Genomic DNA, 14,048 nt, shown 5'->3' on the forward strand with positions numbered 1-14,048 from the left:
GCAGGGTAGAGTCAATGGGGAGAAAATTGCTAAGAGGAAACATCTGGGCAGGGGGCTCTGATTAAATCTGTGTCACAGGATTCTTGCTGAGAAGGCACCTGATGGTTGGGGCGGGTGGAGGGGGCACGAGGAACCAGGTGGGACCTGCAGGGTGATCCCCCAGCAGAGCACAGGGGCCTCTGGGTAAACCGACTCAGCGGGATTCTTGCTAAAACCAGATAACTCAGAGATGAGCACAGAAACTCCCCAAACCAGGGGCTAATGGAGTGGAGAGTTCAAAGGAGCATGACTAGAGAAAATCTGTGTCGGTGCACTTATATAAAGTATACACAAATAGGTAGAATACACATGTCCCATATAATGCATACAACACGCACACACACAGTCTTTCGACACTATCTCCTCTTATCCCACTGCCCTTAATAAAGGATTTTTATTTTACTCTACTAACTGCCTTGGATCTTCCCATGAACCAGACATCCAGATAACATTTGGAATGCGCTGTGTGTGCTGATGGCGGTGCCCAGGCTGTTCGTTTGCCAATGGTCATTCCAAAACGGGTGGAGGGGCAGCGCTGAAACTTTTAATGGACAGCATCTGTTGCGTCTCTCGCCCCCTTCCCGCCACCTGACCCACTGCCTCCTTCCCACTCCGTTCCCACCCCTAATTTCGAAACCTTCCTTCCCAGTTTCTCTCTCTCAGCGCCCAGTCCTACCCGCTTTTCACACCAGCCTGCTCTCAAAAACCTTTCTGCTCCTCTGGGAAAGCCTGGAAGACCCCAGACCTCCTGCCCAGGAGTGGCTGACAATGCAGTGTTTTCATTCGGATGCAAATTTGTCTCTGGACAAGATTCAAGGAAAGTGCTTTCCCCTCCAGCCATCTCTCCAGTCCACCCCAGCCCTTCTTGTCTTTTGTGTTCTTGTAAATAAATGAGAGGCAACTGGCTTTCAGTTTGAAGACACAGCTGCAGGGGGCTCTTAAAAGCCAGCTAGAGAGAGAGAGAGAGAGATGCCGAAAGATTTGTTGCCCACCGTTAAAATCTAGAAAAGGGAAGCTTTTTTAGTCTTTTATTTGCAATTGCTCTGATTCCTCTAGAAATGCTTTATTTATTTATTTTTTAAATAATTTAAGACCAAGGGTATTTATTTTGACTTGGTATTTCCCCCTCCTTTTAACCTTTCTGGTCCAAAAAGAAGAATCACCACAATAGCAACAGAATAAACTCTGAGAAGTAGGTTATTCTTGATGTTCTCCAGATAAGTATGCAACTTAGCCCATTTTGGAGGTCGACACCGTATCCAGTGACATGACCGTGGGGGTGGGGCGGGGGATTTGGCGCCTCGAAGTCTCATCAGAACGAGCGGATCCTGACTGCCTTCAAGCAGATCCCCAGGGCCCTAGGGGTGGCCTTTTAAAATCTTGAGGTGCCTATGGCGATGCCTCTGCTAGTCCAGAAACGCCTTAGAACACTGTCCCGCTCCCAGACGTGATTCCCGCCCCGCTGTCCCGGCCCGGCCCGCCCGGGGTCCCTCCTGGCGTTAGAGCCCGGGCGCGAGAAGGTCGCGGGGCCGCCTTCGTCCTGCGTCCCGCTCCCGCGCGCGGTGCGGCCGAGCGCCCGAGGTGCCCCCCTCCCCGGCCGGCGGGGGGGGGAGGGGAGCGGGCGGCGCGGGGAAAGGTTGCGGGGGGTGGGGGGGGGCAGGAGGCGGGGGGCTTTGCTTCCCGCTGGCTGAGCGCGCGTGTCCTCTCCTCTCCCGCGCACAGGGCACCACGAGCCGCGCGGCGCACCTGGCGGGGCCCGAGCCCGCCCCGCCGCCGCCGCCGCCGCCGCGGGAGCCGTTCGCGCCCAGCCTGGGCAGCGCCTTCCACCTGCCCGACGCGCCGCCCGCCGCCGCCGCCGCCGCCGCCGCGCTCTACTACTCCAGCTCCACGCTGCCCGCGCCGCCGCGCGGGGGCTCCCCGCTGGCCGCGCCGCAGGGCGGCTCGCCCACCAAGCTGCAGCGCGGCGGCTCGGCCCCCGAGGGCGCCGCCTACGCCGCGCCGCGCGGCTCCTCGCCCAAGCAGTCGCCCAGCCGCCTGGCCAAGTCCTACAGCACCAGCTCGCCCATCAACATCGTCGTGTCCTCGGCCGGCCTGTCCCCGATCCGCGTGACCTCGCCCCCCACCGTGCAGTCCACCATCTCCTCCTCGCCCATCCACCAGCTGAGCTCCACCATCGGCACGTACGCCACCCTGTCGCCCACCAAGCGCCTGGTCCACGCGTCCGAGCAGTACAGCAAGCACTCGCAGGAGCTGTATGCCACGGCCACCCTCCAGAGGCCGGGCAGCCTGGCAGGTAACCCGCTCGCCGGGCACTTTGCGCGGCTTCCCCCGCGGGGGCGGGGGGAGGAGGCGGGAGGGGACGCGACCCGGGCGCTCGGCAGGGGAGCGTGCGGGACGCCGCGGGCCCTGAGCCGCTCTCGAGCTGGGCGTGTCTGCGGGCCGGGGTGCCGCATCCGCGGGACGTGGGGAGAGCCAGGGCGTCCCCAGGCTACGTTAGTATCTAGACTACAACATGCCCGTTACTTCTTCGGGAAGTAATGCAGTCTCACACTAAGGGCTCTCCGCCTCTCAGTCTCTCGTGCCCCAATCCGAAGTCTAAGACGTCCATAAAATTAAGTCAAGTTTAACAAAGACCCACGCGGACCTGTTGACGATATCCAGAAGAGCAAAGCAAATAAAAACTGCAGAATCTCTGTGATCACCTGTAGTTACCCACATGCCATTGTAGAAAAATGGGAGAGTTTTCCCAAAGCAGCCATTCAGTTTACATAGATTTGCAGAGTAGTGAAAAAGTAACCAACGATTCATTGCCTTGAATTGGTACTACTTTGTTATGGCTCTCATTTCTTCAAAAATTTTAAAAATAGTTTGTCTAAATTTAGTTACTGGGAGAAGCAAACCACTCCCCCATACCCGTTGCATTTACATAGTTTCCAACAAGGGGGGGAAAGTAACCATAAGGAAGTCCTTGAACTTGTTACCTGCTTACTAAGGGAAGAAGGGGTTGGGCTGGACTGCGTTTGTGAAAAGAAACCTGCTTTTCTCTGCCAGTTGGGAAGAGGTGACATTTCTGTGGTCCTTATGCCCATCAAACACCAGGCTGAGCTGGGGATTCTCTGCTGGTATCACCATCTGCTCGGCTCAAGCAAGCCACTGTGATTGAAAGACTAATGTTTTGTCTCCTAAAGCACCTGACAACGAACCCAGATTTATTGTTGATTTTTTTTTCCTCTTATGAAAGTATTTGGTAATTGTGTCACTCTAGTAACAGATGCTGTGCTCATATGTTTCCTTTCTTGACATAAATAGATGACTGAAGATAAATAGGATTTAAAAAAAAAAAAAAAAAAACTTGTTGCATATAAGAGGCAGGTGTCCAAAGGCTGCTGTAATTCAGCACAGTAATTGCCAGTGTGGACCAGCCTGTTGTAACAGGATGCAGGCTGGAATTCCACTGCCGCCAAATTAAGCTAGCTGTGTTTTACTGAAATGGAAATATTCTCTCTCAGACTCTTTAAGAGAGCTTTGGAAGTAGCTGATCATTAATGCCGACCCAGGGGCTGAACCAAAGTTAAGGACTGGGGATTAGCAGTCTGGATGGCACAGGTGGCTAGGAGCCACGCAGGGAAACTTTGTGTATCTAAGTTTGGAAGCACTGTTTCATACACTTGTAAAATAAGTTACTAGATCAGGCAAGGAGTGGGGAGCCAACTGCAGAGCTCGTAGGGGACTGAAACCGCCCTCCTTGCCCTTCTCAGTGGCCACAGGGGGCAGATCCTGAGTCCCAGAGGGCCCTGTGGCTTGCCAACAGCCATTCCATTTCCTGCGCAAACCTGGGGAAAGAAACCAAGAGTTTAGCTTCCAGCTCTTTCCCCTGCTGATTATATGTCCTCACCGCGTGCTTGCTCCCCTCAATTGTCTTTGTGCAAATACGGAGTATGGGTCTGCTGGAGGGTTTGGGGAGTGTGAATGGGCCAGAAGGAAAGCCTTGCTGCTCTTTACAGCACTGAATTTAGGAAGAGGTTTTAAAAGTAAATATGTGGTGAAAATCACTTACCCTCTGTAAAATCTTGAATGAGTGTTTGAGAGTTTGATGTCGGGGTGTGTGTGTTTGGGGAAGGTGCTGGCCAGAGAGAGGAGCACTTCCCCGAGCTGCCCACAATTCCTTGTGCCTTCTCTTGTCTCTGCACTTGCAGGTGTTCCTCAGATTTTCTGACCATATTTCATCATGCTACCTGGTAGGGGGAAAAAAAAATCAACATGCCATGGAGGATTCTTAATTTTAGAGCTACAATGAATGCTTTAATGTTTGAGTTATTTGTTCCAAATGCATGCTTTTAAATATGCATTTAAAGGTTTTTCTCATGCAAATTGCTGCTGATGGTTTTTGAGTTTAAAATTTCTCTGTAACGCCCGCATAAATTCTTGAGTGGCAGAAGATCCTATTGCCCGTTTAGAAATTAGAAAACATGGCCCAGGGGAGGTATGGGGACAGACTCTAACATTTGCAGGAAATCAGGAATAGTGGAGCTTGGGGACCCCACCCCTAATTTGTTTGCCTGATAGCATTCCAGGCATCGGAAAGGTTGGGGCCACCTAGTTTGCTAATCGAAAGCACGATTGAAGTCAAGGCTGAAAAATAGCTTTTGGGTGTTCGGGGTTGTGATTTTGGAGATTGGTCACTGATAACTACGAAGTACAAATATGGGCTAGAAAGTGACTTTCACTATTGAATGAGTTTGTTCATTTAATAATAATTCAGCACCTCTTGCGTTCCGGCACTGATGCAGACCCTGGGGATACGGCAGTGACCGATACCAACCCAACTGCTTGGCCTCATTTCAAATAGAGAAGACAGAAAATCAGCGAGATAAGTAGTTTGGGCAGAGCGACCAGGGAACGCTGTAACGAGAAGGTGACTTTTGAGTCTGTCATGAAGGAAGTGAGGGAGCTGACCATATTAATACCTGGGGAACCGCATGCTGAACAGAAGGACTAGCAAGTTCGAAGGCTGGTAAAGGCAGGCTATGTTGGTATGTTTGCAGAAGAGCAAAGAGTCTGGGGCGGGGGGTGGATCAGAGAGAAGGAGGGCAAAGAAGTGACATGAGGTCAGCCAACCGAGCCGCCGGGTGGGAGCGAGAGGGAGAGCCTCGAAGTCTTGTTGAGGACTTGAGGTGGCAGGCTGTGCCGAGTCCGTGGGTGCCATTGAGGACCTGAGCAGCGGAGTGACACAAGCTGACTTCATTTCTAACAGCGTCTCTCAGGCTGCTGTGGAGAATCCATTGTAAGGGATGGAGAGCAGAAGCCAGATGACCAGTAGGGGGTTATGGCAGGAAATGTAAGCAGGAGAGGATTATGACTTGGGTCAGGCTGGTACCAAGGGAGGTTATAGAAAGTAGTATTGGGGCTGCAGAAGTACGGTGGCGCTGACCGGATTGTCTCACAGGCTAGACTGTCTCACAGACCAACACCCAGAGCGGGGTCACTGTGGGCTGGGGTGGGTCCCGCTAGAGGATGTAGTTGGACCAGAGGCAGTGCTGGTAAGTATGAGGATCTGGGGCTGTCTGTCCAACAGACTCAAAATACACGTGAACTCAGACAACTGGATTCGTAGATCAGAGTTAGGGGAGAAGCCCAGGCTAGAGACTCACACGTGGGAGCCGTAAGCAGGTGGATGGCGTTGAAGACCATGGAGTTGCAGGAGATCGCCCAGGGAGAAAGTGTAGAGAGAAGAGGTTCACAGACCGAACTGATTGGCCCCGCAGATGCAAAGGTCTGGGAGTTGAGAAGGAGGCAGCAAAAGTAAGAGAGAAGCTGAAGTGTAGGTCAGTGTCGTTTCTGAGAAGCCACGAGAAGAGTGTCTCGGGGCAGAAGGTCAGGATACTATGTCGAGTGCGATTAAGAAGTCAAGGCAAAGGAAGACTGTTCAGTGACTTTGTGGAAGAGTGTCAGTGAAGGATGGTGGGGGAGTCCTCCCAGATGGGGGATGAGGGGTGGGGATGGGGGGTGGGGCAGTCCTCCCAGATGGGGGCTGGTCCACAAAACAGGGGGAAGAGGAAAACTGGAGACTAAAAAAATGTGTATACTCTTTCCAAGCAGTTTTTATTGCTTAGCTGCCATCCTCTCCAGAGATTCAGGGTTCTATCTGAGGATTTCAAACCATAAGCCATAGGGGCACTTGGTAAAGAACATTCCCTGCCATTTTCCACTAGATCTTCCCAGTGGCCAAACTTTATAAAGTGTGGGCAGAAATCTGGGAGTTCCAGCTCTTGGAAAACACCAAACTCAGATTAATCCTAGAAAAGTGTGATTTCTCAGCTGTTAGGTCATCAGGATGTGAAGATGTCTTAAAATGTTTTCTTTCTACCTCCTTCTCATCCTCCTTGGTATGTCTTTTCATCATACAATGGTGCCCGAGTGGAAACCCCGCTCTGCCTTGTCCAGGGTGTGCATAACACACCCTCTTGAAGTTTTTCTGCCATCTGGGGGGTCAGAGTAGTATCTATTTGTCTAATTTAGACATAAATAAGGTAACATGTAGAAGGTACTAGCATATTACCGGCCTCAGTAAAAGTCAATTTGTTTCATTTAATAATACCGCCATACTAACTTGGATGTGTACCAAAGAAGTCCTTCATTTTTGCTTCAGACACAGAGATCGTTTGAGTCTGAAAACATATCCGTGTCTGTGTTGGACAGACAGAGATGGGTGAGAGATCATCTTTGCCCTCAACAGACCTGGTTTCAGAACAGATACATGAATGGACATGCTTAACCCCCATGCTGAGATCTGGTAGATGTGGGTTCTGGGGGAACCTCCTGCAGGGACACCTTACAGTGGTGTCAGATGTGGGCTGTGGGCGCCTCCTTGACGTGGTAGCTCCAGAGCTGAGTGGTGTAGACGGAACTAGCGCTGAATGGTAGCTGGAGTCAAGTCCAAGAGTAGAGAAGGTGGGGAGGGGGGGTGAAGGGGGGATGGGTAGAGAATTCCAGCAGATCAGGCTTTCCTGTGCCAGAAATGGATGGTAGAGGTCATGGGGGAAAGGGTGCAGGGGAGGGGGAAAGAGTAGAGAGTAGAGGAGATGAGTAGAGTAGTAAAAGGCGTGCGATTTGGTCCCTCCCTCAGACAGCTGACATGATCCTGTTTGCACATTAAAAATTCCATTCCGTTAAAAATTCCATTCCGGGGACTGAGTGGAGGGTAGATTTACAAAAAGCAGGCAGGAAAACACTTGGGAAGGCATTGGAGTAGTCCATCCCTGCTCCTGGGGCTAGTTGTAGAAACTCCTCCTGCCCCACCCCCCACGCCCTCCACACACCTGTTTTGCAATGTGGCTGTTCAACAATCATGACTTAAAACTGGTAGAGGAAGAAAGCTAAATAAACGGCATAACTAGTTCTTACATCTCCCCCTTGACAGATAGGTTGCTTAATTTTTTTTTTCTTTTTGAGAGTTTAAGAGTTAAATTTATTCCCTTTGTGCATGATGAATAAAAGTATCTTTTTAAAAATCCTATACTGCCGTATAAGGCCTTTGCTACATGCCAGGCATTGTGTCGGACACTTTGCAAACTGTATCTCATGTGGTTTCCAACAACTTAAGGAGGAAGGTGTGATTTTTTTTTTTAAAGATTTTTTTTTTTTAATTTTATTTATTTGAGAGAGAGAGACAGTGAGAGAGAGCATGAGCGAGGAGAAGGTCAGAGAGCGAAGCAGACTCCCCATGGAGCTGGGAGCCTGATGTGGGACTCGATCCCGGGACTCCAGGATCACGCCCTGAGCCAGAGGCAGTCGTCCAACCAACTGCGCCACCCAGGCGTCCCGGAAGGTGTGATTTTTGCCGCATCCTACATATTTGGAAACTGAGGCTTTTCGGTGAGAAATTCCTTGCCTGGAGTTACTTGGCTTCGAAGTGAGGGGGATGTGATTTGAACCTAGATCACTTTGAGTCCAGCTTCTCTAAACTCTTAAGCATGCATGATACACGGGTAGAGGCAGTGTATTTTTTTGTTATCAAAGAGAAACACCAAGAATATTGAAATACAGTGCCAGTTTTTAACTTATTTAAGTAACTAGCGATTTTGAAGAAAGCAAAAAATATCTCAACAATGTGTCAATATCCTGTTCAATATGACTTTACCAGTACCTATTTTTTTGTTCTCTTTTGTAAAGGAAACAGCGTGAGCCTTTCATTTTCTGCTTTGGAGTAAAATTAATCCTATTAGAAGGAGAAATCTGAGTTGTAAATACCTATTAAAGTTAAGTCAAACCTCAGATGCTTATTTTCAGGCAAAAATGAAATGAATTAAAGGCAAATTCTTAACCAATGATTATAGTCAAAATTGCTTCATAGGGACAAGAGTTTGATCAAGGCACGTCCATCTCTGACCTCTGCCAAGTGGACTTAAACTGAGTATTTAGAGTATCACATAATGGATAGAGATCCCAAATGCCACATATTTGGTGATTTCCACTCCATTCTTCGGCTTTGTTAATGATGCCGGGTGCACCTGTTGTATGAAAGGGAGAAGCCCCACCCAATTCCATGTAAAAGCTTCGCAGGTTCCACTGTCAGGCTTCAGAGGAAAGTGGAATTCTACCAAATAATGAGCAAGTTTGTTTCACACACAACCCTGGGGCGTGGGCCGAATGCAGCACAGTGTCTGGCGCCCGCTGCTCCTTTCAGTCTCATTTCCCGGAGGTGATCTTTCCCTGATAGTGGACAATCACTCTATTGGTTTTCGTGAACTTTCTGCTCACCTGTAAGTAAAACAAAAATTTCTAGTTTAGATTTACTAATTTGAATGTGATCAGCCTGTGATATAAGTCAACACTTTAATCCTCTTTCAGGAGCGGCAAGGGCTAATTTTCAACCAGTACTTCCTGGGGGGGTGAGATTGGAAATAGACCTCCCTGGGGTCTCCTCCCCAGTCTCAGAAGTTCTAGGGCATTCGCTGCTGGCCATGCCCCTCAGGTCCAGCTTCTTCCTCAGAAGTTCTGGATCTCCAAGCTCAGTCCCAGTGCCCGCTGTGTTCTAGACGAGCACATAATAGAGTCTCTCTCCTGCCTCCCAACCATCCTCCCCTGCCTCCGCCAACGAAGTGATTGTTCCGTCAGCTGTTTGGCCTTTAGAGTTCTGGAACCTGCTTTTACAAGCAGGGAACTCACACCCCAGTGGTCTCGTGGAAGCCCACTGTTTCCACGCTTTCCCTCAGAGAGCACGGAGATGAAAATGTCTTCAGCAAATGTCCTCTGTACTTGTGGATCCCTGCCTCCATCTTCCTAGAGCCCAGGATGAACAGAAACGGTGATCAGACAGTCTTCATAAAGTCACTCTTGTTTTGGCGTCTGATTTCCGACCTCTCTACATGCACACCAAACTGGCAGCAAGGGAGACTGTCATTTTAGCATCCCATTATAATAAGTTAGTGGCTGGACCTGGAACTAAGTGTTTGGGATGCTGGTGGCCCAGAAGGCCTACCTGATGTCTTTTCTTTAGATTCACAGAAACCAATACCTTTCTTCCCTTCCTACCACATGGCAGCCTTGTTAGTTAAAGTGGGGCAAACAGGTCTTTTTTGTACCTTTGTAGGAAAGTGACAACTTTATGTAGAATTCTAACAAAGCCTTTCCAGTATCAGCGACACTTATATGACTTTGATCATGCTTTAATTTGACTAGGAAAGTATAAATTAAAAAATGAGACTGAGTCTTGGAAGCGGTTCAGGATGGCACACTCTGTCCATGCATTGGGCTCCCCTCTGTCCAGACCCTCAGGAAAAAAAAAAAAAAAAAAAAAGTACAAAATTGCAATGGGTAAGCCCTAAGAGAGACAAAAACACAGAGGCCAGCAGGCCATAAATTTTCTAGAAAGCAAAATAGACAGGAGTGATGAGCAATTGAAACATAGAATTTTCTCCCAAGAATCAGCTCTGTCATCATGGCGGTCTTCTGTGAATTCTTAGACAGGCTCAGCTGTCAGAGTTGAACTGGGATCTGGGGAGAGACATGGGGCTAAAGATGGAGGGATTCACTGGAAGTCGGTGCTTGACCCAACTTGAAGTCCGCTTCTTCCTCCCACTCACATATCCTCTCTGCTACCAAGATGGCGACCCTGCGGCCAGTGCTTACTCCAAGAGGAAGCGCAGGCATGGTCTCCTGAAGAAACTGGACAAACTGAGAAAGTTAGGCTCTGGCTTGGCTGCGGGTGGCCTAGATGAAGTTTGTATTACACAGGCACGTGGGCGGTGTGCTGGAAGAAGCCTGCGCCCTTCACCCTCTTATGCTCAAGGAAGGATGCCAACCCTCCCTGGGATGAATTCTAACTCAGGGTTGTTTAGTGGGGAATACTTCCACTTATGTTGTAGTAGGAGAAACAATGGCCTGGTTTTTCTTTCTCAAATATGATAAATTAGTAGGGATTACTGAGGAGTTGGGAAGAATTAGTGACATGAAAAAAAAGAAATAGGAAAATGAACGACCTCTCAGAAGAAACACATAATTTACAGAATAAAAGAGATTAAAGGAAACAAGGAAAAACTTTAGAATCAGTACTGAGAAGGATTTAAGAAGATTTTGTGTTTGTTAAATAAGAACTGGCTGATACATGAGAGGATCAAAGAACAAGAAAATCTTTATAGGCTGCAAAAATATCACTTCCCAAATAAAACCTTTGATAGAACAAGTGGGGAAATAGTCAAGGAAATCGAGTCCTCAGAAGGTAGCCACATAGGGAAGGAGACAGAAGCTGTGAGAGTAATGCAATGATAATGTACACGAGACACAGTCAAGAATCTAACACTGGAGCCCCAGAAAGAGAATGGAGGGAAGTAGGCTACCCAAGAAGTAACATGGCCACCGTTCCTCAGGGCCAAGGGACCTGTACCTTCATAGGAAATGCTCTCCTGCTCAGAATAGGACATTTTCCCATTCTATGCCATGAAATTTCAAAGCCCCAGCATAAGCACCCTAAGGCCACTGGAAGCAAATAGAACAGATGCCTTCTCGGGATTTGCATTAGCAACACTGGTGGAGGGGGAGGGGTAAAGAACAAGCAGGTGATGCCCTCAAAGTTCTGAGCGAAAGTTATTTTTAACCTGAAATCTATACCTAGATTTACCCATCTAAATTATCCATCTAAAGGCAGAATCAAATATTTTCAGTCTTGCTGGTACCGATAAAATGGATTTCCTATGCCCCTTTCCTAGAAAGTTGCAGCATTCGGTGGCTGTGTCCCAGGTGAAATAAGGGCATAAAACGCGAGACCACGGTGCTCAGGAAACAGTGCATGCTGACCAGCAGGGTGGTGCGGAGAAGTCTGGGGGGCTAAGGGGGGGCATAGTTGGGCAGTAAGCTCGCAACAAGGAAAGGTGGGACCTGCCACGTACATGCTGACGGTTGTGAATGTTGACCTAAGTCCCAAAGAGTCTGGGTAATTTTAATATCTGAGGGCTGAACGAGTAAAAGAATGAGGAAGAATAGTGAGTATAATTGCAGATGAGGGAGGAAGAATTGTTCTTGCATTGCTTTGGGTTCTACAAATCCAGGAGGCGATGGTTAAGAGCATGGTTGAGGCCAGGTCGACGTGTGTGTCTGCCTGGTTACTAGTTGGTTCCATCAGTTACCTTAGAGAGTTGAGTGCAATTCAACAAGTCTTTCCTGAGTGCCTGTCTTGTGCTGAGTGTTCTAGGTGGTGGACACACGTCTGTAAACAACAGAGGCCAAAGGCCCTGTCCTCTTGGAGATATGGTCTACTGTGGGTTGGATATCCTATAGTATGAAGAGTCCTGGGGAAAGAGTAGGGATGTCGGAGGGTTGGGCAGGTGGGAAGCTCTCCATGATAGGGTGTCTATTGAGCAAACCCTTGAAGCAATGAGATAGGAAGCTCTGTGCATATCTGGGGAGGAATGGCCCAGGCAGAGGGAACAGCTAGTGCAAAGGTCCTGAGGTGAAATCATGCTTGGCCTGTTTGGGGAACAAAATGGGCCCTCTCTGAGATTGTGTATACTTCAGTGGGGATAACAGTACTGTGACAATTACACAAGACATCACAAGGATCATAAAAGATGGAGCGCTTCCTACCACTTGTTCATTAATGTGCCCACATTAAAGGACTCAGTGGATTTTAACTATTGTTACTGTGGACAGCCATGGCACCAGCCAAGCTCTACTGGAATGTCAGATGTAAATAAGATGGAAGTGATCATTCCAGGGGTCTTTTAGGACTGGAAGGAGGGTGGGAGTGCCATTAGTTCCAGAGTAGCTTATAATGCTATGTCGTTGTGATACGAGCTAGGGGAGAGGCCCAAGGCCTGGAGCATCCCGAAAGGCACATCCTGATGGGGAGATCAGGAAAGGAAACAGTTCTTGGTGGAGGCAGCATCTGAGGCTGGGTTGAACAGAACACCGCTGTGACAGATGCAAACACAAGAGACCTATAGCTTGGGAGGTTCGGGTCTCAGTTATGAATGAACTGTCCAGTGGTGCATGAGTCCTGGTGGCTTTAAGGTCAGGCTTGGGCACTGACAGAATGCCGTCTGCACACTGTCCAGGGTCTGCTCTCCTGCATTCCCTCGGAGAAGGTCTGACCCCATTGTGGGGGCATTGGGGAGCCAGTGACAGCTTTCCTGAGAAGGATTTCTTTATCCCACTTTGAAAAAAATTTTTTTTATCATTTTTCTGAAAATTTTATTTCTCTATCTATCTATCTATTTGAGAGGGAAAAAGCATGAGCAGGAGGAAGGGCAGAGGGAAGAGCAGACTCTCTGCTGAGCAGGGAACGTGATGCTGGACTTGACCCCAGGACCCTGAGATCATGACCTGAGCCAAAGGTGGCTGCTTAACTGACTGAGCTGCCCAGGTGCCCTCACTTTTTTTTTTTTTTTTTTTTTTTTTTTTTTAAATAAGGGGTCATGAGACATTTTTTGAAAGTATAAATTATCTGGAAGGCCCTGTAAGCTTCTTTTCGCTTGAGGTCAAGGATCCCAGAAGCCTGCACGTGGACATTTGAGACATTGATTGGAGGCAGGGTGAGGGTGTGGGGGACGTTTGAAGAGAAGCAGATTAAAATGGGACCAGTTCTGCTCCCCTCACCTCTGAAATGGACCAACGCACGGGCAATTCCCTTCTCCCTCTTTGCGAACCGGGCCAGGCTATGTGCCACCAGAAGCTTTGCTGGTCCTGAACCCTGAGAATCCATCTCGTTTCCTCAGCGCTGCAGATCGGAGAGGTGGCAAGCAGAAACGGGTGTCTACCGGGCAGCTGCTTTGAGATATACTGTGCCATCAGGGAGGGGAACGACAGGCCGTGAGGAGACTATGTGTGGAGACGCACACAGAGTCATTAGGTCTGGAAGCCAGAACACAGGTGTACCGTTCACTCTTGGCCACGCCCACCGCGCTTTCCCGGCCGGGTCCCCAGGACTCAGCCATGCGGACAGCCTGGCGGGTGTCCCATCCGGGGTGAGGGGTTTCTCCTGCTCTCCAGGCTCTGTGCTGCTGAACTTCAAGTCAGCAGCACAATGGAGGTAAAATCTTCCTGGGTCAGTTTTCATTGATGACTCCTTTTAGGTTCCAGGTTAATTTGAGCAAACGGACATCCGTGCTCGCCCCTCACCTCACATGGTAGCACCAGCTGGATGGTGCGTGTTAACGGAGAGGTCTACCTTAAGAAACACGATGCTTTTCAATATTTATTTTCTTTTTATCTAAGCAACCGGGATTATGTGGAGACCAGCTATTTTAGTAGATGTACAAATAGCCTTAAATAATTAATAACTTAAACATCTCTCAAAACGCAGTTTGCGGCCAAGGCTACATCAAAATACCTCCTGCCACTGTATTTAACTAAGGTGCATTTTGCAGTTGTTAAGAATTTGCCCCGTATTTACTTCATATATATATGTTCTAATATCTACCATTTTTGCTAATCATATTTTGCATATTAAAAATAGGACAAAAATACTATACATACACTTATACATTTATATATTTACATACATACTATAAATA

General features: G+C 48.6%; 1 protein-coding gene across 4 annotated transcripts in view; it reads left to right on the forward strand.

The window, feature by feature from the left end:
- CTNND2 (catenin delta 2) overlaps nucleotides 1-14,048 on the forward strand; it is a 906,151-nt gene that overhangs the window by 529,628 nt on the left and 362,475 nt on the right. For all 4 annotated transcript variants that reach the window (XM_044233797.1, XM_044233772.1, XM_044233780.1 and 1 more), the window contains one exon: nucleotides 1,762-2,332. In XM_044233797.1, coding sequence (XP_044089732.1) covers nucleotides 1,762-2,332 — 571 coding nt within the window. The remainder of the gene's footprint in view (nucleotides 1-1,761; nucleotides 2,333-14,048) is intronic.

The sequence above is a fragment of the Neovison vison genome, chromosome 1, assembly GCF_020171115.1.
Source record: "Neovison vison isolate M4711 chromosome 1, ASM_NN_V1, whole genome shotgun sequence".
NCBI classification, from domain to species: Eukaryota; Metazoa; Chordata; class Mammalia; order Carnivora; family Mustelidae; genus Neogale; species Neogale vison.